Source organism: Coregonus lavaretus, assembly GCF_964263955.1.
Source record: "Coregonus lavaretus genome assembly, chromosome: 8".
NCBI lineage: Eukaryota > Metazoa > Chordata > Actinopteri > Salmoniformes > Salmonidae > Coregonus > Coregonus lavaretus.
The window spans coordinates 7,569,971-7,596,932 of NC_139995.1; the positions used below are offsets into that span (position 1 = coordinate 7,569,971).

The window sequence follows — 26,962 nt, forward strand, 5'->3', positions numbered from 1 at the left end:
AGATATACAGTATATCGTGAATCGCCCATAAGTTTGCAAAAAAATCGAGATATGATTTTTCGTCCATATCGCCCAGCCCTAGCACACACACACACACACACACACACACACACACAGTTAGTACCGTATATACACACACTAACACACACACCTCTTCCTCTGAGCTGACAAGTCGTGAGGTGACTCCGGTGGTGTAGATGGAGCCGCTACTGTCCTCATGGATCTTAATATTAGACTTCCTGCTCTTACAGTCTGGGTCTCTGGCTCCGTCAAACAGATCTAGGATCTCCTCATTGTACAGCTGGAATACACACACACACACACACAGACATTAATACCAACACACACTAATACAAACACACACACAGAGAGACAGTAGACAGTGAGCGATGAACGGGCAAGAATCAAAGGTTGTAGCACGTAACCTCTGACCATTAGGAAGCAATAAGGTTAAAGGTCACGAGAGGTCAGGAGTCACCTCCTCAGCACACAGGAGGGGGAGGGGAGAGAGGGAGGGAGAGAAAGAGAGATGAAGAGACAGAGAGAAAGTGAGAGAGAGATACAGACACAGACAGAAACAGAGATAGAGAGAAGGAGAGGATGGGAGAGAGAGGTGTAGTTTGAGATAAGCAGAAAGTGAGCAGTAAGTGCAGCAGGTTATATTAGTCGTCTGTTACTGTAGTAGTCTGTAGTCCTCAGAGAGAAAACAGAGTAGAGGCCTGACTGACAGGCTGACAAATACACACTATTACCCCTCAATGATAACAACATTATCCCTCCCCACACACACACACTACTCGTACACAATACATTCAACAGGCCTACCAATAACAAGACAATGACCCCCCCCCCCCCCCCCCCCGGCACGCAATATACACAGTTGGCGCTTCAGACACACATAGAGCTAAGAGATACAAGCCTGTAGTGGGGCCCTAGCCCCTGAAGTGACTCTCAACGCTGTATGCAAGGGTTCTTTTGTCTTCTCAGGAATGCTAAATGATCTGTGCTGTTCTCTCCACATCTCCCATTCTGTTACACCTCTGGGAAGCAGTAGGTGCTGTTCTCTCCACATCCCCCATTCTGTCACACCTCTGGGAAGCAGTAGGTGTTGTTGTCTTTACATCCCGTAGGTCTGATGATGCGAATGGAAGTTGACTTCTACAGTATCCTAGTGGTCAACAACTCAGACTTTGAATCCAAACATGGTCAAATGGTTATAAAAGGGCCTGAGCTTCATTGTGTCTTTCTCCCTTTTTTGTTCCTCTCCCTCTCTCCCTCTCTCCCTCTCTCCCTCGCTCCCTCCCTCACCAGTATTGCCTTGTAACTTAAGCTTTATGCCTTGTATGTGAATCATTCATTTAAAATGATATTAATCCTATTTACCTTTCATAGACAATTCTCAGACCTTTCTTAATAGCCTATTCATGTAACTCAACAACAGTCCTGCTTGTACATTGCTAAATCATCTTTATGGAGTTAGATGAACATTTTAATAGACTTTGTTCATATTAACACAGGTCGCATGTGAGGTACATATATAATATACATATATATCAAATATTACTTCACTAAAAGCCAGACACCTGAGTGTGTACCAGGCACCTCTTGCTACAGCCAGTTAAAGTCAATGACACATATAAGCTCATGTCTCCCAAACTTCTGTCTGTCTGTCCATATTCTCATTCTGGGTAACATCACAGCTAATGACAAACATCAGATCAGTCGTCAGAATCCTGTTTTTCATCACGATGTCACTTCCTGTAGCATCACCAGGGCTGATCCCTGCATCCCCTTCACATCTGGTTAAAGTTAATATTACTTCACACACACAAAATTCACACATGCACACAAACATGCACACACTCAATCAATCAAAGGCAAGAATGACAAACGACAATAGACAATGCGTCCCTGGAGGACAATATTTTATTCTAGAGAGCTTTTCATCCCCTCTGCCATTCTTCACAGTGAGCTGGATGGGTGGCCCAAGTGTGTGTGTGTGTGTGTGTCTGTGTGTGCATGATACAGTATCCCACTCTAGGGTCTACTGCTGCTACTGCGTGTGTTTGAGGGTGCCTGCATACTGTATGTGTGTGCGTTCTTACCTCTAGGAACTGTGCACTGACTTTAAACTCTGGAGGATGTGTGCCCTGCTGCTGGGCCTGGATCTTTCTCTCCTGGATGCCCAGGAACAGCTGATGAACAGCCCGCGGTATGATACCCTGGTCCTTCTCCTGCACGTTCACATCAAACCCTGTCCCCATGGTATGGGTCTTCCCCGAGCCCGTCTGAAACAGAGAGAGAGGCACACATATTATTTATAACACATACATTATTTATAACACACACACACACACACACACATCACAATTACATTTTGGTCACTTACAGTCAGTGCATTCAACTAAGTATAGTAAGTTACAGACCTTTCTTTGAAATAGCCGCTCTCAGCAGTGTGTGTGTGTGTGTGTGTAGTAAGATCTATCTCTCTTCAACATCAGATTTACAACTTTTCTTTTTACACGATCCTTACTTTAGCCTTGGATGTGGTGTGACTAAAGCCACATTCCTGCTTCGTGTGTGAGCAGATATTAGCATACCGTAAATACCATAGTATATAGACAAACAAAATAAGGATAGTAATTCAAACTATACAGGAGCTTCTCATCTAAACCATATTGCACATAATGTTGCACACTTGATTAATGCAACAATTCACAAATGTGTGGATATTTTAAAAGCCTTTCGTTTTCAATTAGGCTAACAGAGCAAAATGCTGTCTACTGGTATTAAGGTACCATCTCTCAAAGAAAGATTTGAATCTAGATCCGTCTCTTTACACTACAAAAGTATATTTCCTGGGACTAGTATGTGTCATCAAAGTAATGTAGTGTAAAGAGGCCAGTGTGTATTATGCACATCTGAGAGCGTGTGTCTGTTTGTGTCTCTCTCTCAGTACCTGTCCGTAGGCAAACACTGTAGCGTTGTATCCGTCGAAACAGCCCTCGATGAGTTTGTGGACGCAGGCAGCATAGATCTGCTGCTGGGCTGAGTCGATGTCGAACACAAAGTCGTATGTGAAGGCCTTGTCTTTACCCAGCAACACCTGGGGCTCCCCAGGCGTGACCAGCGTACACACGTGACAGCCCTCAATCTTCTCATTCGCCATCTGGGGACGGATCCTTCAAACACAGGAGAGAAGAGAGACACGCGGTCAACGAGGGGTTAAAACAGTGGTCATGATGGTCAATCTATGGATAAAGGTTTAAAACGTTGTTCCATACCAATACAGGAGAGACACACTGTCAACTAGGGGTTAAAATAATGTCATTATACAAATACAGAAGAGGTATGGTCAATTCAAGTTTATGGCCACACCATCAGGGTAAAATGTTGGTACTTTGTCATATAAAACACATTTGGGAGCATTCCAACCAGCTACTGCTGAGGATGAGCCTAAAAAAAATTGATGAAGAACTTGAACTGAACTAGATAATGTGGAGTGCAGACTTAGCTAATCATTTTAATCTGGTAAAGGCAACAAATATTTTTAATCTGGTGAAATCCATGACCAAACGAAAACAGTAGTGCATCTCCCCAACTAACCTCCTAACCCCCCTCAGGAGGTAATCCCCCCCACCGCCCACACACACACAGAAACTCCCACCTACAGAGATAAGAACCCCTCTGAGACCACACCAGAATCTCTCTCCCATGTTCTTTCCATATGAGCAGCTGCAAACACTCATCAATTCACACGTGCCCTCACACACACACAGTCCTGTACAACTAAACTTGTGGGGACGCACAATTCAGTCCCATTCAAAATTATATTTTCCCTAACCTTAACCCTAACCTTAACACTAAAACTAACCCTAGCTCCTAACCCTAATACTAATTCTAACCTTAAACCTAATTCTAACACTAATTCTAACCTTAACCCTAAACCTAAACCTAATTCTAACCCTTACACTAATTCTAACCTTAAACCTAAACCTAATTCTAACCCTAACACTAATTCTAACCTTAAACCTAATTCTAACCTTAAACCTAATTCTAACCCTAACACTAATTCTAACCTTAACCCTAAACAACACACAAACAGAAAACAAAGACGCCACACAGACACAGTTATTTGATCACCCATACTATACTTTCATTTGAAACATGGTAATACAAAGAACCACGGCCACCATCCAAACACACACAGCCCTTCCCCGAGTGCTGACTGCAGCAGTTTGTTGAGCCTGAGGGCTAAGAAGACTGGCCTACAGACCTGCATTAGGGAGAGGGGATTACTAAGTAGTTGCATTAACGAAAAGAAAGAAAATACACTACCTCCATCCCATTTACATACATTAGTAGGCCTAGTTGTAGAACTCTTCAGAAGACAAAGAGGAAGCTGCACAATCAGAGACTGAACATCACTAGCTCTTATGGCCATGCTGCCATTGGACCCCATCATGCATCTTTGTACAGTATCTCATTCTAAAACAGTATCTGGTATAGTTTGAAACTGACTTACACAAAGTACTACATGGATGGAGATTGTTTGTTGTTACTAACTGGAGACGGTTGTGAAAGGGTGTGTCACGTCGTCATAATGTAATTGAAAACTAGGAGTGTTGATGGTACAGCTGCGGATGTGAAAGGACTGCGGGTCATTCATTCTACTCTCCTTGCTTTCTCTCTCTCCCTCGCTCTCTTTCTCGCTCAGGTTATTTCTCCAGTTATCTCTCTCCTTTCATCTCTGTCCCTCGCCTCTGGTTTTATCTGCCCTTGGAGACACCCATCTGATAATATTCAGAACATTCTGCTGTACTTACTGAGTGAGCACTCAAACACAATGGATTGGATTTGGTTGTAAATTATAATATTTGTAATTATCTTCTGAAAGTCAAAGCAGCAGTAGGTCAGAGAACACAACAGACAAGACACTGGAGAGTTGAGTCATTAGAACAGAACAGACACACCCCTATTCCATCTCTCTTTCTGTCTGTCTATTTCCCTCTCTTCCTTCTTCCCATGCCTTCAATTAGTCTCTCTCTCTCTCTCTCTCTCTCTCTCTCTCTCTCTCTCTCTCTCTCTCTCTCTCTCTCTCTCTCTCTCTCTCTCTCTCTCTCTCTCTCTCTGGGGCTTTATTGACATGGGGAAAATATGTTGACATTGGCAAAGCAAGTGAAATAAACAATAAACAAAAATGAGAAGAAACAAATGTAACAACATCAACAAAATTATTTTAGAAATTAACAGTAAATATTGTACTCAAACATATTTAAAAAAAAAGGTCAAGACATTTCAAGTGTTGTATTATCAGCTATGTACAGTGTTTTAGCAATGTAAAAATAGCTGTAGTACCAATAGTGGGGGAAGATAAATAAACAGATAAATATTGGTGGTGTTTACAATGTTGTTTGTGTTCTACTGGTTGCTCTTTTCTCATGACAACGGGTCACAAATCTTGTTGACCCTGTCAGCGTTTTCCAGAGAAACATATTTTAACACTCCAGAGGGGCGCCTGGTTAGGTTGATTCACGTTAATTAATTTATTTTGGGAGACGCTTTCGGGAGATGGCGGATATGGAGTTTGAACCTCATGGCGGTGGAAATAAGGATGAATGGACTTTGGTCCAGAAGAATGGAAAAATAAGCAAAATTGGTGTGGAAAAATGAAAGGAGAAAGCTTTGGGTAAAGTAAAATCTGTGAAGATCAGGAGAAGTGGGCTAGTTCTGATTTCTTGTGTTTCTCTGGTAAAAAAATGTGTTGGATGTCATTTGAGTTGATGGATATGGTGTATCATGCTTTGAGCTACGGTGCAGGGCACCTGTCAAGGGAGTTATATCTGGAATCTCGGAGGATGTTGACATTGCTCTATAAACAAAAATTCCAGGAGTGGTTGCTGCACGGAGGATGAATCATATGGTTAATGGCCGGAAGGAGAAGAGTTAGTCTGTTCTAGTGTTTTTTGATGTGGAGTCTCTCCCTACTCGAGTGCAGCTGGAATATGTGTAATATCCTGTTAAAGCTTTTGTAAACCGGCCTTTGTTCTTGCTGTGTTCTTGCTGTAAAAAGTTTGGACATGTAAGAAGTGTCTGCAGACGGGAGAAGCCGAGATGTGGGATGTGTGAGAAAGACCCCTATTAAAGGAGATTTCACATATTTAGTAGAAGACAATGGCCAAGGAGCAAAATGTTGACATTTTCTGCATATTTCTGGGATTAAAAGATTTGACATCTGAAGAGCTTCATGGAGTACTGTCTCCTGCGGTCCCACCCTCTCAGGCCCCAGAACCTGAGCAGGGTATTTGAGTCTTTGAAGGACTGAAGGAGTGGGAATGTATATATGTTTGTTTAAAATGTTTTATAGTGTATGGGGATTCATGTTCATTTACCCTTCCCTGAATGGAATGTACTTTTCTTTTGTAAATGTTTTACCCCTGTCCAGTTGGTGGTGACAATACACCTTTTGAGTGTAGTTCGCCATTAAACCCAAAGAAGAAGAAGAAGAAGAAGAAGACGGTAACGAGCATTCCCCCTATCTGTGCATGTGCGGTGTTTGCAGCAGTGGAGGCTGGTGGTAGGAGCTTTAGGAAGACGGGCTCATTGTAATGGCTGGAATGGAATAAATTGAATGTATCAAGCATATGGAAACCAGATGTTTGATTCCGTTCAATTAATTCCATTCCAGCCATTTCAAATGAGCATGTCCTCCTATAGCTCCTCCCACCAGCCTCCTCTGGCTTGCAGCTACCACTTTGTGTAGCCGTTAGTGATGATGCTAATGAAAAATCTTCTGGTAGATGGAAAGGCTTCCCCAAAAACCTTCTCAATGAAATGTTAACAAAGTAGCCTATACTTACCTGGCAGAATTATATCATGATTATCATGCATCAATCTAGTGGGTATTTGTTTAGCAAACTCTACCATCACATGTACACTACAAAAACACCACTGAGCAACAGCCTCTTGCTAGGTGCGCATTGGAATTAAAGGGTAACCCCCCCCCAAAAAAATTAAAAAATTAAATAAAAAAAACTCAAAAGTGGTCTCCTGATGTGGTTTAAGCATTGCTGTGGATTTAGAACATCCAATTTAATTGTTTTTCTATTAAAACGTACTTTTGAGAGCGGAAACCTAAAAAAACAGGGGGAAAAGGAAACCTGGAAAAACTCAACGGAGAAAACGGAATTTGGGGAAGAACTAAACGTAAATTAGGCAAAAAAAATTAACAGATTTTATAGGGCCCTATGTTTGTGAACAGAGCCCCAGAACCAGTTGTCTGAGGGGACTCTTCTCCAGGTTCATCTCTCTGTAGGTGTATATTTTTGCAGAATTCTGGATGCAAAGTCTCAATTGGGTTTTTGCCCCATTTTGGGAATTCTTGGTGGGTGAGTGGACCCCAGACCTCACAACCATAGAGGGCAATGGGTTCTATAACTGATTTAAGTATTTTTAGCCAGATCCTAATTGGGATGTCGAGTTTTACGTTCATTTTGATGGCACAGAAGGCCCTTCTTGCCTTCTCTCTTAGATTGTTCACAGCCTTGTAGAAGTTCAGCCAGGTCACCCGAGATACAAGTCAGTATTCGACGCCCATCCATGTCTGAGGACGTCAGGAGATAACATGCAAACTGGCCACTTGGGGGGCAACAGTGAGCGCTGTTACCTTCAAGTAGGATTCGGTTTTGCTAGGGTGGGAATGGCGGATGGGCATAAGCATCTGCCTCTGATTCCAAAGGTTGCAAGTTCAAATCCCTATCCCAAACCTTAACCCTTACTTGCCTAAACTTAGCCCTAAACTTAAAAATTCAGAGATAATGCCTAAACGTTATCTTAAACACTTCGAAATTTGATATTTGACAACATGGAAGAACGTCTGAGACTGTGAGAGCTAATTATAGAAGTTACCTGTGGTGTTGATGTTTAAACCGAGGTAGGTATAATTCTTTGTGCGCTCTAGGGCAGTGTTTTCCAACCCTGGTCCTCGATTACCCCCAACAGTACACATGTTCATTGTAGCCCTGGACAAGCACACCTGATTAAACTTGTCAACTAATCATCAAGCCCTCAATGAGTTGAATGAGGTGTGTTTGTCCAGGGCTACAACAAAAATGTTAATTGTTGGGGGTACTGGAGGACCAGGGTTGGGAAACACTGCTCTAGGGCAATGGTGTCTAGCTCTCTCTCCTTCTCTGCCTTCCTTCTATGTTTCTCCTATAGACAGATGCAGAGTAGGATTCATATGAGGGTTGTCCCGCAGTACATCACATGAAAATGGACCCTGAGTGAACACACACATTTAGTTTTTCTATCCTCGTGGGGACCTAAAATTAATTTCCATTCAAAGTCCTATTTTCCCTAACCTAAGCCTAACCCAAACCCTAACCTTAACCCTAACCTTAACCATAACCTAAGCCTAACCCTAATCCTAAACTTAACCACAAACCCCTTACCCTAATTGTAATCCTAACCCTAAGCTTAAAATAGCCTTTGTCCCCACGAGGGAGAATTTTCCTTGTTTTACTATTCTTGTGGGGACTTTGTGGGATTTTAGGTCCCCACAAGGATAGAAAAACCAACCCACGCTCACACACAAACACACACAGTCACTGATCCCCGGACAAGAAATGCCACATCCATAATAATCAACACTCAAGCACATCTTACCATGAGTGCTCAGGGGTCTAGTAAAACTGACACCCCTTATACAACACACACAAACAGGGCTCAGCTGGACCCATGTCACAGTATCAGCTCACAGTGCTGCTCCAGTCAAAAGGCCTGATCCATAACATTGATAACTACTGCAAATACCCTTACAGACACAGACTCACAAACACACATGCACACAACCCTAACACCCCTAGGGATGCTCTGCAGCTAAAAATAACCTATGAAAAAAAATAAACACTGTGTGAGGGGGGAGGAAGCAGAGAAAGATAAATACATCTCTGTCTATCCTATCTGAGTCATGATGTGGATGCCTGATATAGACAAACTAATCATTTTATTTCTTCCTCTAGTGAGTCTACATCCCTCCACAAGCCAACACCACCCTGGCACTCAACAAACTGTATGGGGCCATAAACAAACAAGAAACAGTGGTTCTGGTGGGTGGAGACTTTAACACAGAGAAACTTAAAACCGTCCTACCTCACTTCTACCAACACCTTTCATGCGCCACTAAGGATGCTAAAACTCTAGACCACTTTTATTCTACCCACAGAAAGGCCCTCCCTCGTACCTCCCTTCTGCAAATCTGACCATGATTCCATTCTTCTGCTTCCTGTTTACAAACAAAAGCTCAAACAGATAGTACCAGTGATGTGCTCAATACGGAAGTGGTCATATGAAGCAGACGCGAGGCTACAAGACTGTTTTGCTAGCACAGACTGGGATATGTTCTGGAATTCATCTGATAGCATTGAGGAGTTTACCACAATAGTCACAGGCTTCATCAATAAGTGCATAGACGATGTCGTCCCCACAGTGACTATAACAACGTATCCAAACCAAAAACCATGGATTACAGGCAACATCTGCTCTGGGCTAAAGGCTAGAGCTACCGCTTACAAGGAACAGGATACGGACGAATACAAGAAAGCGCACTACGGGCCCTCGGATCCTCAAAAAGTTATACAGCTTGTCACGATCGTCAAAAGGAGTGGACCAATGCGCAGCGTGGAATGCGAACATATTTTAATATTATTCACCACACGAACAAAAACAACAAAACGATACGTGAAGTCCTTGGGTACATACACAAACCATACACAGAACAAGATCCCACAATACACTGTGCCAAACAGGCTGCCTAAGTATGGTTCCCAATCAGAGACAACAAGCAACAGCTGATTCTCGTTGCCTCTGATTGAGAACCACCCCGGCCAACATAGATACACATGAACTAGATCCTAACATAGAAACACAAACACATAGAATCTACACACCCTGGCTCAACATATAAGAGTCCCAGAGCCAGGGCGTGACACAGCTGCACCATCGAGAGCATCTTGACTGGCTTCATCACCGCTTGGTATGACAAATGCACCGCCCTTGCAAATGCAAATGCACCGCCCTATTTAGCCAGACTGCTAAATAGTCAGTTAATGGTCCCCGAACTACCTGCATTGACTCTTTATTGCACTGACCCTACGCACACTCACTAGACTATATATACAAACCATATACACACACTCACAAAACACACACACGCAGACCGGCACAACACAAACACACATTCAAACAAATTACACACACACACACTCTTACACTCATAATTTGCTGCTGCTGCTCTGTTCTTTATTTTACTCTAATTATCTATCCTGATGCCTAGTCACTTTACCCTGCCTTCATGTACATATCTACCTCAAATACCTCGTACCGCTGCACATTGATCTGGTACTGGTACTCCCTGTACAGTTGAAGTCGGAAGTTTACATACACTTAGGTTGGAGTCATTAAAACTAGTTTTTCAACCACTCCACAAATTTCTTGTTAACAAACTATAGTTTTGGCAAGTCGGTTAGGAGATCTACTTTGTGCATGACACAAGTAATTTTTCCAATAATTGTTTACAGACAGATTATTTCACTTATAATTCACTGTATCACAATTCCAGTGGGTCAGAAGTTTACATACACTAAGTTGACTGTGCCTTTAAACAGCTTGGAAAATTCCAGAAAATGATGTCATGGCTTTAGAAGCTTCTGATAGGCTAATTGACATAATTTGAGTCAATTGGAGGTGTACCTGTGGATGAATTTCATGGCCTGCCTTCAAACTCAGTGCCTCTTTGCTTGACATCATGGGAAAATCAAAAGAAATCAGCCAAGACCTCAGAAAAAAACTGTAGACCTCCACAAGTCTGGTTCATCCTTGGGAGCAATTTCCAAACGCCTGAAGGTACCACGTTCATCTGTATAAACAATAGTACGCATGTATAAACACCATGGGACCACGCAGCCGTCATACCGCTCAGGAAGGAGACGCGATCTGTCTCCTAGAGATTAACGTACTTTGGTGCGAAAAGTGCAAATCAATCCCAGAACAACAGCAAAGGACCTTGTGAAGATATTGGAGGAAACAGGTACAAAAGTATCTATATCCACAGTAAAACGAGTCCTATATCGACATAACCTGAAATGCCGTTCAGCAAGGAAGAAGCCACTGCTCCAAAACCGCCATAAAAAAGCCAGACTACAGTTTGCAACTGCACATGGGGACAAAGAACGTACTTTTTGGAGAAATGTCCACTGGTCTGATAAAACAAAAATAGAACTGTTCGGCCATAATGACCATTGTTATGTTTGGAGGAAAAAGAGGGATGCTTGCAAGCCGAAGAACACCATCCCAACCGTGAAGCACGGGTGTGGCAGCATCATGCTGTGGGGGTGCTTTGCTGCAGGAGGGACTGGTGCACTTCACAAAATAGATGGCATCATGAGGAAGGAAAATTATATGGATATATTGAAGCAACATCTCAAGACATCAGTCAGGAAGTTAAAGCTTGGTCGCAAATGGGTCTTCCAAATGGACAACGACCCCAAGCATACTTCCAAAGTTGTGGCAAAATGGCTTAAGGACAACAAAGTCAAGGTATTGGAGTGGCCATCACAAAGCCCTGACCTCAATCCTATAGAAAATGTGTGGGCAGAACTGAAAAAGCGTGTGCGAGCAAGGAGGCCTACAAACCTGACTCAGTTATACCAGCTCTGTCAGGAGGAATGGGACAAAATTCAGCCAACTTATTGTGGGAAGCTTGTGGAAGGTTACCCAAAACGTTTGACCCAAGTTAAATAATTTCAAGGCAATGCTACCAAATACTAATTGAGTGTATGTAAACTTCTGACCCACTGGGAATGTGATGAAAGAAATAAAAGCTGAAATAAATCATTCTATCTACTATTATTCCGACATTTCACATTCTTAAAATAGTGGTGATCCTAACACTTAAGACAGGGAATTTATACTATGATTAAATGTCAGGAATTGTGAAAAACTGAGTTTAAACGTTTTTGGCTAAGGTGTATGTAAACTTCCGACTTCAACTGTATATAGCTCCATTGTTGTGTATTATTCATCTTGTGTTACTATTTTTTATTTTTAAACTCTGCATTGTTGGGACGGGCTCGTAAGCAAGCATTTCACGGTAAAGTCTACACCAGTTGTATTGTGACAAATACAATGTGATTTGATTTGATTTAAAAAGAAGAGTGTTTAAACAACCACAGAGCCTTAGCCCTCCCCAACAACACAGTAGGATGAAGACACACTTAGAAACTGATCCAAGGTCAGTTTAGTTTTTGGCGAGGGTTGCCTAAAGGCAACTTCTACCCCAAACACCCACCAGTCTGCATTCGTTATCCCAGTGATTTGTTAAACTAAAATCCCAGCAGACACATGCCGAGGGAGTTAGGAACTCATTTCAAACTAGCTGTGAGGGGATTCTCCTATCAGTATAATTATCGAAACGCACACATACATACACTCAGACACACACACACACGTGTGCGCACACACAAACACACACACACACACACACACGCTATGATGGGATTCTCCTATCAGCGTTATCTAAAAACCCTAAAACCCTCTCTAATCCCCCAATCTAGAAGATGAATCATCATAAAGTTATGGGTTTAGGGCTGAGATGAGACTGAAACACATCTAAACTCATATAAACAGTTTGGGCCTTTGCATAAGGACAATGAGTGCAACTGTGTCAGAATGTTTAGTCAGTTACTCCTCTACTCCACTGCGTAGAAGGGAATATGAGGGCAACTGTGAACCATGTGTGCCTTCCTCTCGCCATTGTGGTTCAGAATGTTCTGTCAGTAGCACTTCTGATCCACTGTGTAGAAGGCAACTGTGAGCCATGTGTGTCCCTCCTCATTGTATAGTAATGTCAGCAGAGTGTGATACGTAAAAATGGTGGTCATTTATCACCTCTAGCTGTCCTGATCAGAGAGACAGTTTACTTAACGAGATGAGGAGGGTCAACCACATCCTCTATAGGACTGGGCAGGACAAGGTCAACACATACACAGACACACTGTGGCAAGCTGTTGTCATATTCACAAACAACAACATTTATTAATCAGGGTATTTACCATGAGTGTGTGTGCAATGTCCTGTGTGTCCTCTTCAAACAGCCAATGAATCCTAACTACATTGGGATAGAGACTGTCTGTCTGCAGTGATGGAACAGGACCAAGCCTAACACAATGACACAGTGTCGACCACTGGATCAAGTCAGAGTGCACAAGACACAACCAGTGAAGACTTCAGAGGACAAACCACTGACTGAAAGAAAGAGGGGAGAAAGAGTGAGAGAGAGTCAAACGAGGGCCAATGGTTTCCTTGGTTTTCTCTTCCGTTGTCAGAACTATAGACTGAGAGTCTCTTTAGAGTCTCAACAGTCAAAGGTCAGGAAGGTTTTGTTTCCCTAGCAACAGAACCCACTACTGATGCCCTACTACTGGACAGCCCTGGCCCAATATGCAAATGTCCCAGCCCAAGCACAGCCTATCATAACTCAGGTCTGACACACAAACCCAGACAGCTAGCCAATCACAGGGCAATCAAGCCCAGAGTGGTAGTAAAGTCAGCATTGTGCCAACAACCATGTGTGGGGAGTCTGTTTGCCAACAAGAGTGTGTGAGTGTGTGCCAACTTGGCCAACTCGTGTGTGTGTGTGTGTGTGTGTGTGTGTGTGTGTGTGTGTGTGTGTGTGTGTGTGTGTGTGTGTGTGTGTGTGTGTGTGTGTGTGTGTGTGTGTGTGTGTGTGTGCGTGTGCGCGTGTGCGCGCGTGCGTGCGTGCGTGCGTGCGTGCGTGCGTGCGTGTGTGTGTGAATGCTCACTTTATCCCTAGCCATCATAAAAGGAAGCTCATTCACTCTCAATAAGTAAAGAGAGAAGCTAGATTCAGTCCTCATTGAAAACCTTATTTCCATACTGTAAAACTGCTCCATAAAGTCTGATTTAAGTCTCAAATACGCCCACTTCTGTGAACCAGCGGAACGAGTAGAATGAAAAGAGAGAGAGAGATGGAGAGGGAAGACATGCCTGTGTTAGTCCTATACACTTCACCTGTGAACACCCCCCTTTCCCTCCCTCTCTATCTTTTCCGGAGGAGTCCTTGTTTTCTCTTACAGTCCATCATAGATTGTGAAAGGAAAACAACAGTGCTCTTTTCTCCCTTCACCTCCTATTGCCACACTACTCCCTGTCCTCCTCATCTCTTCCTCCCTCCTTCTCCTCCTCCTCCCTCCCTCCTCCACTCCCTCCCTCCCTCCCTCCCTCCCTCCTCCCTCCCTCCACTCTCGCTCTCTCCCTCCTCTCCCTCTCCCTCCTCCTCCTCCTCCCTCCCTCCTCCTCCTCCTCCCTCCCTCCCTCCTCCTCCTCCTCCCTCCCTCCCTCCCTCCCTCCTCCTCCTCCTCCTCCCTCCTCCTCCTCCTCCTCCTCCCTCCCTCCTCCACTCTCGCTCTCTCCCTCCGGGGCCAGTAAAAACAGATCAGTAGGTCAGAAGGGAGGGGTGGACAAAGGGAGGGGGGTGGAGAAAGGGAGAGGAAAGAAAATAGGACCATTTCCCCTTACAGTATGTGTGATAACAGAAGTAGACTGGACAATCTCTTTCACTCAATATCTGTCTGTGTACACTGGTACAATGCAGTCAGCCTTGGTGTTTTATCACCAGCCAACGCACTAGCTTCTATTGCCTACCTGTTAACACTGAACAATCAGTAAGTCAACTAGCATACTGTATCTTCAGTATATTATATGTCCCCTTCTCTTACTGCCCACACAATGACAGACAAACACCAAAGACACATATCGGTTTTCTTTTGTACACAGGTCCAATGGAAATTACTTCAATCGGGTGAGGAGAGGTGAATGGCAATGAAAGGACGATTCCCCACCTCTAGCCTGGCACGGTGTCTGTGTGTGCCGACATTACCTTTCACTAGGGCCACAAAGAGAGAGGGAGAGCCAGAGGAAGAGGGAGGAAAGGAGAGCTAGAGAGAGATAAGCCTCATCCACTCTTAAGGCGTCCGCATGCTTCCCAGACGAAAACAGTTCGGAAGAGTTTGTGCTGTTCGTGTACACACATTTTTTCCTGGAGGCAAGCCAAAGTTCGGAGCCGAAGTCTACGCCCCTTTCGTCTGTGATTGGTCAACAGTAGGGATTCGTCAATAGTCTTTGTTGTCATTCAACGAGAGATTTCTTATTTTTATGCTAATGTTTTCATTGAGAAACTGCACCAAACATCTTAGTTAGATGTAAAATTGCACGACTAAGATCTCCTCTGCAAAAACATCAAAATTAATGACAGATTTCTTGAGTTATTTTAGATTATTTCTGACTATTTTGAGGAAGTGTATACTGGCTAAGGCATCTCAAAATGAAGGTATTTTAAGGGAGTATGCCAGCATACACATTCGGTTCGCCGAACTGAAGCATGCTGCCACCTTTACCATCCTCTTTAACTATCCCCATCTTTCCCGCTCTCCTTCACTCTCTCGGTCTGTCTCTCTCTGTGTAGAGGCTTAGCTCCCCAAAGAGCTGAAAAACAGAGATGTAACAGTGTTGCTTCCGTCCCTCTCCTTGCCCCAACCTGGGCTCGAACCAGGGACCTTCTGAACACATCAACAAGTCACCCACAAAGCATCATTACCTATTGCTCCACAAAAGCCACAGCTACTTCATGGTCTCAGAGCGAGTGATGTCACTGATGAAACGTTGTGTGTGTGAGAGAGTGAGTGAAAGAGAGCGAGAGATGAGACGTGCATTTTCTTTGCATGAAGATAAAGAGAATTTGGATCCTCTATCTGTGGACAACTCACTGCCTCTTCTCATCTCTCTCTTAGAGGACACCGCTACTGGAAGATCTCCTTTACACTACCACACACACTAAAACACACTCACACAAACTCACGCACAGCGCTGGCAGAGGCACAGAGGGAGGGAGTTAGAGTCATGTTCCAGGATAGTTAATATCCCCCCAGTGTCATCTTTCTCTCATTAATAAATACTCAGTAGACGGAGAGTTGTGATGCCTGTCATCCTACACATACCTCACTGACACATTAGCTCCATTCCTCCTGTCTTTCACACACACACACACACACACACACACACACACCTGACTGATAAATCCAGTGTGTGTTTGGGCATGGTGCCCGTTTGGGACAGTAAGTGTCAGTCTCACTGAGCCAGTAGTAAGTTCTGGCTCCATCTTAACTAGTGACAGAGGGGAAAAAATCGATACAGTTACATATCACAATATTATTTACATATAGAATTGTGAGAATTGCAAAACATATCGTATCGGCACCTAAGTATCGTGATAATATCGTATCGTGAGGCCCCCCTGACAATTCCCAGCCCTAATCTTAACCACATCAGACTCAGACCTAAAGCTCATTCAGACAGCCTGGTGGCATCAATACATTATTAAAGAGTCAGGTAGGACCAGGAAGCCATCATTACATTGGTGCTACTGAGGAGATGAGACTTGATGACCTAACCTGTGACATTGCATAGCAACCCACCTGACCCTCTCTGTGTCGCTCTGTCTTGCTCCCTCTCTCTCTCTTTGTCTCTCTCTCCCTCTCTTTCAAATCTGAGTCAGTAACTCTGTTTAGTAGTGATGGGGGGGAAAAAAATCGATATTATTTTTGACGATGGTTGGCTGTACATGCACCAAAACTCCAGTATTTTTCCTTCATAGCTTATTTTCCATCTTATTTTTAAATAGGGAGCCAATTTGTTTTCATCTCTTTTATTTCCATGACTGATCTTAACTCGTTTTCTCATGCTCTCTCTTGTCCCTCTGCAGCAGACATATGGTGAGAAATATGTTTGGAACATCGAATCGCAATAAAAGCACAGTATCATATTGCAATACATATAGAATTGTGAAAATTGCATCGTGAGGTCCCTGGCAATTCCCAGCCCTACTAGTTTAGTCATCATCATTGGGATAGAATCACATTAGGATTAGCCTGAACTGACACCAACAGAACACACACCAAGCAAACACACAAGTCAGTGCATACGGGGGCGGCAGGTAGCTTAGTGGTTAAGAGCATTGTGCCAGTAACTGAAAGGTCGCTGGTTCTAATCCCCGAGCCGACTAGGTGAAAAATCTGTCGATGTGCCCTTGAGCAAGGCACTTAACCCTAATTGCTCCTGTAAGTCGCTCTGGATAAGAGTGTCTGCTAAATGACACTGCATATGAATATGATATGAATGAATGGCATATTTTAACACAGGCTTAATGCCTAACAAACACTTTGTACACTTTTAACATAGGCCAGGTCCTGTTGTTACCTCATATCCCAGCTATAATGCCTTGGTTACAAGCATGTTATCACAGAACACAAAGAGAAGACATGATGATAAAAGCGAACATGGGATCCTCTGTCTGTGAAAACTGCTTTGTCACACTAGCTTCACCTGATATGATGGAGTACTTGATAGTCTACTTATAAACCCTGTAGAGATGCACCTGATAAAAGTTATTTGAACTCTCTCTCTCCTCTCTCTCTTTACCCTTCCCCCTCTCACTCTCAGGGGGGAAGAAGGAGAATAATAACTGAATTCATTAAGCCTCCATCAGATGTTTGGATGAAAAGGCCCGAGAGTTGACTTCTCCTGGTTAGTGGTTAGTGTATTATCATGGTGGGAGCTGAGGGCGTATCAGTAACAGTGTGAAGGATGAAACAGGAGAAACCTTCAGTAGATAGATAACAATGGAAGCAGGACAGAACACTGACTGGTTGACTACAGAGGTCATTGTAAGAGTTAACCACATTCACACCACATATGAACAGGAAGGGAAGATGGTTTAAGGTTTGGCAACAAAAAAAAGCTTTGCTCTTACCCTAATGTGTAGAAAAGTTATTGTTTTAATCACTGATCCCGCACTCTCTTCCTCCACACATTGGCACAGTTCTGTGTCATTGGCTACTCAATTGAACCGCCTTCTTAGCAACTCTGTTGGTCAGCGACTAAACTGCCATTTCCTCTCCGTATCGTGTATTTTATCAGTATAGATTTTCTGTGATCAACACTGTCAGACAAATCCGGGTGTAGATGTTAGGCAAGTCATCACCCTGCCTTCTAATCGACATACCCTCAACCTCAATTTATCCATCTAATTCTTCAAACTGTCTATGGTAAACAGATGGACCGACAGACACAGACAGATGGTCATAGGGAGTCCCCATATCTCCCATGGAGAAAGCTGGCTACCTGTATTCAACATAGCTCCAGAGAGGCTGGCTAGAGAGGCTGGCTAGAACTGCAACAGACAGACGGGCACCCCAGCTAGCCATGGACAGGACCAACCCTTATTCATAGAAATACAATTGATAGAATGTTTATAGTGGTTCTATTAGAGCAGGTTAGAGGGACCACAGCTGGGAGGCGGAGAAGGTGGCGGAGGTCAGTACGGAGAGGGACGCAAGTGTAGGTAAAAGGGTCACAGGGGGACAGGTGCAAAGGGGACAGGGGTGCAATTGGGAGTGACAAGGGGAGGAGGTATGGGCACAGAATGTGTTTGGGGATGCAGGGGTACACATGGGGACAGGTGCAAGACTCATGTGGACATAGTAGAGTGGAGCATGGGGGAGATACAAACAGGGGTACACACGGGGACAGGAAATAGATAGAAAAGGGGTCAGTAGGTCTAAGGTAACAATGGGACAGTTGGGGTGGGGGGGGGGCAGGATAATGTAAAATGGCTCAATTGGGGGGTTTAAGGGGGACATTTTTTAAACAGGGGAGTAGAACAGAAGAGGGGAGGGGAGAGTAAGACACAGAGGGGACATTCGGGACCATCTGGTACGGAGGAGCACCCTGGAGGGGTGTCCTGCTGTCTCGTCTGCCACAATGGCACACTGCTGCCCCATCTGCCCACTGCACCGCGGACCTGCCAATGCCATTACTGGGCCAATAGCCCCAGCCCATTCCTGTTATAGATAGAGAATATGCAGGGTGATAAGACTGGGCTGTGGCTTTGCTGGGCTGGGCTGGAGAGGTTTGCACTGCTATCAGAGCCTTTTGCTATGGAGTCCCCTTCTTAGGGGTTAGGTTGTCTAGGACTTTCTGTTAATATCCATAATATCCGAACTGCTTTATAGCGGTACATTCTGTGTTGTTCTACTATACTCCACCCATGGCTTTGATTAAATGGAAGTTGATTCACACACACACACACACACCAGTCACTCTGGTAGATTACAGTGCCATGTATCTACAGTGCCATGTATCTATCAAAGACTGACTTATGAACCCCACCCTAGAACAGATACACTACACACACACACACACACTCTGTCTCTACACACATGCACACACACACACACACACACACACACACACACACACACACACAGTGCCACTCTCGTATCCACCAAACCTATCTGGCTCTATGGACTGCAGTGTAGTTTCTCAGAGACCACAGCCACAGTCATACCCTGAGGCCTACTACATCTTAGCGATTAGCACTGCTCATGCGTTTCACTGTCCCTGTTAGCCGTTAGCACGCCAATCTCACTCTACATACAATACAGTGATTAGTCTGCATCCACCTACACTGTAATCACATAGAAGACATCATGTGACCTCCCTTAGGAATGCATGGATACACAGGCATGGAATGGGATGGAGATGGGGCAGTGAGGGTTTGTCACTCTAAAGGTCAATAAGACATGAAAATCAAAGAGAATAGTGCCAGAAACAAGAGTGAATCCAGAGTTCAGAATCAGGCTAAGCCCTCTGGGATAGTGGAGGTCTCTCTCACAGGTCTATGGTGACAGACAGGTAGGGATGGGGGAGGACAGGTGGAAATGCGGCTGGGGAGAGTTTCTCACATACAGTATAGACTGAACAGAAAACATGTAAGGAGGATAGGAGGGAAAGGTGTGTCTGGTTCTCGCTCTCTCACTCTCTGTCTCGCTCTCAATCTCTCTACGGGACTGAAAGAGAAAAGATGGAATCACAAAAGGAGGACATCATCGATTTACTCCCTCTGTCTCTCTATTTGCATTATCTCTGCTCTCTTCCCCCCTCTCTTCCTTCCCCATCTAAGCTCTCTTCGGCTCTCTCTAAGTACATACACAAACCACTGATCTGTAAATTAGCCAGCTTGACTGTCTGCTAACAGCACTGGTTAGGTAGACAGATGTCGAAGTCATCACATCATATAGAAACCAGTGAAGCTGTGTATACAGCTTTCTCCCTCTTCACTCTAAGCCTATTAAACCAAGTAGCATCCCATCATCCACGGAAGAGGATTTGATTCACATCATTGAGAGAGGAGAGAGCTCTATGCCAGAGTGTGGTAACAAGCCATTGTTCTATTGTAATGGATTCTAGAACTGCTAGTTCTATTCTAGTGTAGACTGCTGGTTTTTCTCTTTTGTCTCTAGCACTGATTTGAGCCATTAAATGGTCACTGACTTGATGGTACACCTGGGCCCATATTCATGAAGCATCTCATGTAGGAGTGCTAACCTAGGATATATTTTTTGGTGGTCATAATGAATAAGATTACATGGACAGGGGGGACCTGATCCTAGATCAGCACTCCTACTGTGAGACTGTTTATGATTATTGGCCCTGGTTTCCCAGGTGTAAATTCAACACTGGTTTGAAAGAAAGAAAGAACAGAAAAGAACAGACAGACACTCAAGCCCCTGAGGAGCGGAGGAGTAGCCCAACTCTGATCTACTGGTCTAAGAGCCACAAAGCCACATCATTCCCCATCAGCAGATTCAGCCAGGATTCTGGGTCAATCCTTACAAACACACACACAAACATGCACGTCCACCCCCCTAGTCTCATCGGTCTATTACTCCTATAGGGGGAAGTGGGGAAGGGAGAGGGGGAGGAAAAGCAGTGGAGGGAGGGAGAGCATTAAATGAGCAATCCTTTCACACAGTAGACAGACAGGAAGACTGAGTCCGATTCTATGGCTGCGTCTCAAATGACACCATATTCCCTGTGTAGTGCACTACAATTCAGGTGCGCCAAGCTCTTAGAGACTTACCCAGAAAGACTCACAGTTGTAATCACTGCCAAATGTGATTCTAACAGGTATTGACTCAGGGGTGTGAATACTTACCGTAAAACTTCAATTAATAGCCCAGGCGTTTATTTGCTTAAATCACTGAACACAACAGGCGCTTATTAGAGACAGGCTTCTATTTGATCCAGGCGTCTATTTCCTTAACACACACATCATTTGCATAGTTAATTGTTTAATTCCAGCCTTCACTTCCAGCATTTTAATCAATTTCTTTATTTCCTGCACTAATGTGTTATCATTTACACACTGTGTCACATTTATTTTGGCTTGTATGCCTCTATTTAAAATAACATAAATAAAAACATTTCCTTGACAGAATAATTATTCTCCTCTTTGACTGGGTATTTGTGTCAGATCTTACTATCGCCACTAGAGGGCGATCTGGGGGGTTAGCTAGCAGCTAGCCAGTTAGCTAGCAGTTCTCAGCTGTTAGCAGACAATGGCTTGCAGTTTCTTACTGGCGATAAAAACTGATGATTGCAATAATTTTTTCCAGTCATTACTGAATTATCTAATGTAACAAATTAAACATTAACCTTGTAAACAATTCATGGTAATTCATGGTTACCTCAAACAATTCATTTATACCCAGCATGTATTTGAAACAGCTGTTAATTTGCTGAAATGTGTGCCGTTGCATGGGTATTAAAAAGGGACATGAGGCTATTTGAGACTCAGCATTTAATTGAAGTTTTACAATATCTAAATGAGATATTTCTGTGTGTGTATATAATGATCAGTGAATGTGAAAAACAGTTATGTACAGTTAAGTACAGTTAAGAAAGTATTCAGACCCCTTTAATTTGTCCACTTGTTATATTACAGCCTTATTCTAAAATTGATTAAATTGTTTTTTCCCCCTCATCAATCTACACACAATACCACATAATAACAAAAGAAAAACTGTTTTTTAGACATTTTAGCAAATGTCTATATAGTTTTTTAAAATTAAATGTCACATTTACATAAGTATTCAGACCCTTTACTCAGTACTTTGTTGAAGCACCTTTGGCAGTGATTTCAGCCTCGATGGGGAGCGTCGCTGCACAGCTATTTTTAGGTCTCTCCAGAGATGTTCAATCGGGTTCAAGTCCGGGCTCTGGCTGGGACACTCAAGGACATGCTTGTCCCGAAGCCACTCCTGAATTGTCTTGGCTGTGTGCTTAGGGTCGTTGTCCTGTTGGAAGGTGAACCGTGAGATTCTGAGTGCTCTGGAGCAGGTTTTCATCAAGGATCTTTGCTCTGTTCAATCTTTCCCTCGATCCTGACTAGTCTCCCAGTCCCTGCTTTTGAAAAACATCCCCACAGCATGATGATACCGCCACCATGCTTCACCTTAGGGATGGTGCCAGGTTTCCTCCAGACGTGACGCTTAGCATTCAGGCCAAAGAGTTCAGTCTTGGTTTCATCAGACCAGAGAATCTTGTTTCTCATGGTCTGAGACCTTTAGGTGCCTTTTGGCAAACTCCAAGCTGTCTGTCATGTTCCTTTTACTGAGGAGTGGCTTCCGTCTGGCCACACTACCATGAAGGCCTGATTGGTGGAGTGCTGCAGAGATGGTTGTCCTTCTGGAAGGTTCTCCCATCTCCACAGAGGAACTCTAGAGCTCTGTCAGAGTGACCATCGGGCTCTTGGTCACCTCCCTGATCAAGGCCCTTCTCCCCCGATTGCTCAGTTTGGCCGGGCGGCCAGCTCTAGGAAGTGTCTAGGCGGTTGCAAACTTCTTCCATTTAATAATGATGGAGGCCACTGTGTTCTTGGGGACCTTCAATGCTGCAGAAATGTTTTGGTACCCTTCCCCAGATCTGTGCCTAGACACAATCCTGTCTCGGCGCTCCACTGACAATTCCTTCGACCTCATGGCTTGGTTGTTGCTCTGACATGCAATGTCCACTGTGGGACCTTATATAGACAGGTGTGTGCCTATCCAAATCATGTGCCTATCCAAATTATGTGCCTATCCAAATTATGTACTGGCAACAATTCGTCAGGTGAGGTTGTGTCTCTCTTTGGCGGGAGGTTAGCTTGGCTTATATGGCGTCGAGTAAAGCTTAAACCATGTATTTAGATTGTAGTTAGGTATTGTAGGTAGTTTATCTAGGTAGTTATCATAGGTTATTGTAGGTAATTATTGTAGGTAAGTATTGTATTCGGCTGAGCCCGGTGAAGCACGAGGCTAGCTAACCCACTACCTGGACTAGCTAGCGAGTAGCTACTGGTAACTATTAGCAACTGTGGATAGTTGTTTCCAATGTTATTTCACGCTTAAGAGTACCTGTAATTATGCCAGCTAGCGTTAACGTTAGGTAGGTAGTAGCTACTGTACTCGAAATGTAGCTAGCTTGTTGCTACCTGGATAGCTAACTAAACAATAGCTGGAACGACCTAGCGAACAGACGCGAACTGGCTGAATCGATTCAGTGGCTAGCTTTGCACTTAACTGGCTAACAGTAGCTACTAAGGGTAAATTATAACCTACATTTGTGTTTTGCTTTTACATACTGGTAACCAGAGTCGTTCAAGGGAATTCGGGACATGGGTGACTAGTTAACGTTAGCTTGGCTGTCTCTGTGTGTTCGTGCCATGGGAGGAGGGGTTTTTCGTTGGCAGAGAGCAATGGCTAGCTAGTATGCTAACTATTCTAGCTAACTAACTGGCTGAATAAGTTGACGACGGACTCACTCAAACTGTCAAAACTAACCCAAAACTTTACACAACGTTAGACATGGACACGAATGATCTGCTTGGCGTGTTAACACACTGGTGGTTTGTTGTAACCGAGTATTGGTGCTAAACCGTGTTATTGGAGGCTGGCATGCTAGTTGGCTATGGCGTCATAGGATTCGGTGCCCTGGATGGTTTTCACGGAAGAATACTGTACCAAGTTAGCTAGCTGAATAAACTAAGTTAGTCTATTCCTAGAAAACATTGAACCGCTGTAGTTTACAACAATTATAATTTCTAAAGTGGAAGTTGGGAGAGTTATATTTGAGTGTTTCAGTGACACGTAAGTGAGGGAGGCCCCGCTGTCTCGCTTTCCCAAATGTTTAGTTCATTTAATTCTGATCTCCTTTGCATTTTTGTAGCCATTTTCTGTAGCCTGTCAACTATGTGTCTGCCTATCCCTGTTCTCCCCTCTCCACACAGGTTATACAAACGCCTCACACCGCGTGGCTGCTGCCACTCTAACCTGGTGGTCCCTGCACGCACGACCCACATGGAGTTCCAGGTCTCCGGCAGCCTCAGGAACTGTCGTTCTGCGGCCAACAAGGCAGAGTTCATCTCAGCCTATGCTACCCTCCAGTCCCTCGACTTCTTGGCGCTGACGGAAATATGGATTTCCACAGAAAACACTGCTACTCCTACTGCTCTCTCCTCGTCTGACCATGTGTTCTCGCATACCCCGAGAGCATCTGGTCAGTGGGATGGTGGCACAGGAATCCTTATCTCTCCCAAGTGGACATTCTCTCTTTCTCCCCTGACCCATCTGTTTATCTCCTCATTTGAATTCCATGCTGTCACAGTCACTAGCCCATTCAAGCTTAACATCCTTGTCATTTATCGCCCTCCAGGTTCCCTTGGAGAGTTCATCAATGAGCTTGACAAGTTCCTTTCCTGAGGATGGCTCACCCCTCACAGTTCTGGGTGACTTTAACCTCCCTATGTCTGCCTTTGACTCATTTCTCTCTGCCTCCTTCTTTCCACTCCTTTCCTCTTTTGACCTCACCCTCTCACCGTCCCCCCCTACTCACAAGGCAGGCAATACGCTTGACCTCATCTTTACTAGATGCTGTTCTTCTACTAATCTCACTGCAACTCCCCTCCAAGTCTCCGACCACTACTTTGTATCCTTTTCTCTCTCGCTCTCCTCCAAAACTACTCACTCTGCCCCTACTCAGATGGTAATGCGCCGTCGCAACCTTCGCTCTCTCTCTCCCACTACTCTCTCCTCTTCCATCCTATCATCTCTTCCCTCTGCTCAATCCTTCTCCCTCCAATCTCCTGATTCTGCCTCCTCAACCCTCCTCTCCTCCCTTTCTGCATCCTTTGACTCTCTATGTCCCCTATCCTCCCGGCCGGCTCGGTCCTCCCCTCCTGCTCCGTGGCTTGACGACTCACTGCGAGCTCACAGAACAGGGCTCCGGACAGCCGAGCGGAAATGGAGGAAAACTAGACTCCCTGCGGACCTGGCATCTTTTCACTCCCTCCTCTCTATATTTTCTTCCTCTGTTTCTGCAGCTAAAGCCACTTTCTACCACTCTAAATTCCAAGCATCTGCCTCTAACCCTAGGAAGCTCTTTGCCACCTTCTCCTCCCTGCTGAATCCTCCTCTACCCCCTCCCTCTCTGTGGATGACTTCGTCAACCATTTTGAAAAGAAGGTTGACGACATCCGATCCTCGTTTGTTAAGTCAAATGACACCGCTGGTCCTGCTCACACTGCCCTACCCTATTCTTTGACATCTTTCTCCCCTCTCTCTCCAGATGAAATCTTGCGACTTGTGAAGGCCGGCCGCCCAACAACCTGCCCGCTTGACGCTATCCCCTCCTCTCTTCTCCAGACCATTTCTGGAGACCTTCTCCCTTACCTCACCTCGCTCATCAACTCATCCTTGACCGCTGGCTATGTCCCTTCCGTCTACAAGAGAGCAAGAGTTGCACCCCTTCTCAAAAAACCTACACTCGATCCCTCCGATGTCAACAACTACAGACCAGTATCCCTTCTTTCTTTTCTCTCCAAAACTCTTGAGCGTGCCGTCTTTCGCCAACTCTCTTGCTATCTCTCTCAGAATGACCTTCTTGATCCAAACCAGTCAGGTTTCAAGACTGGTCATTCAACGGAGACTGCTCTTCTCTGTGTCACAGAGGCTCTCCGCACTGCTAAAGCTAACTCTCGCTCCTCTGCTCTCGTCCTTCTAGACCTATCTGCTGCCTTTGCTACTGTGAACCATCAGATCCTCCTCTCCACCCTCTCCGAGTTGGGCATCTCCGGCGCGGCTCACTCTTGGATTGCGTCCTAGCTGACAGGTCGCTCCTACCAGGTGGCGTGGCGAGAATCTGTCTCCACACCACGTGCTCTCACCACTGGTGTCCCCCAGGGCTCAGTTCTAGGCCCTCTCCTATTCTCGCTATACACCAAGTCACTTGGCTCTGTCATATCCTCACATGGCCTCTCCTATCATTGCTACGCAGACGACACACAATTCATCTTCTCCTTTCCCCCTTCTGATAACAAGGTGGCGAATCGCATCTCTGCATGTCTGGCAGACATATCAGTGTGGATGACGGATCACCACCTCAAGCTGAACCTCGGCAAGACGGAGGTGCTCTTCCTCCCGGGGAAGGACTGCCCGTTCCATGATCTCGCCATCACGGTTGACAACTCCGTTGTGTCCTCCTCCCAGAGTGCAAAGAGCCTTGGCATGTCCCTGGACAACAACCTGTTGTTCTCCGCTAACATCAAGGCGGTGACCCGATCCTGTAGGTTCATGCTCTACAACATTCGCAGAGTACGACCCTGCCTTACACAGGAAGCGGCACAGGTCCTAATCCAGGCACTTGTCATCTCCCGTCTGGATTACTGCAACTCGCTGTTGGCTGGGCTCCCTGTGCCTTTAAACCCCTACAACTCATCCAGAACGCCGCAGCCCATCTGGTGTTCAACCTTCCCAAGTTCTCTCACGTCACCCCGCTCCTCCGCACACTCCACTGGCTTCCAGTTGAAGCTCGCATCTGCTACAAGACCATGGTGCTTGCCTACGGAGCTGTGAGGGGAACGGCACCTCCGTAACTTCAGGCTCTGATCAGTCCCTACACCCAAACGAGGGCATTGCGTTCATCCACCTCTGGCCTGCTGGCCCCCCTA

General features: G+C 44.8%; 1 protein-coding gene across 2 annotated transcripts in view; it reads right to left on the reverse strand.

Annotated features, from left to right (window-relative positions):
• Positions 1 to 26,962, reverse strand: part of kif21b (kinesin family member 21B) — a gene marked incomplete at its 3' end in the record, with an annotated part of 91,941 nt that overhangs the window by 35,903 nt on the left and 29,076 nt on the right. For both annotated transcript variants that reach the window (XM_084167472.1, XM_084167471.1), the window contains exons 2-4: positions 2,960 to 3,182; positions 2,106 to 2,288; positions 152 to 301 (exon numbers count right to left, since the gene is read on the reverse strand). In XM_084167472.1, the coding sequence (XP_084023598.1) occupies positions 152 to 301; positions 2,106 to 2,288; positions 2,960 to 3,182 (556 nt within the window). The remainder of the gene's footprint in view (positions 1 to 151; positions 302 to 2,105; positions 2,289 to 2,959; positions 3,183 to 26,962) is intronic.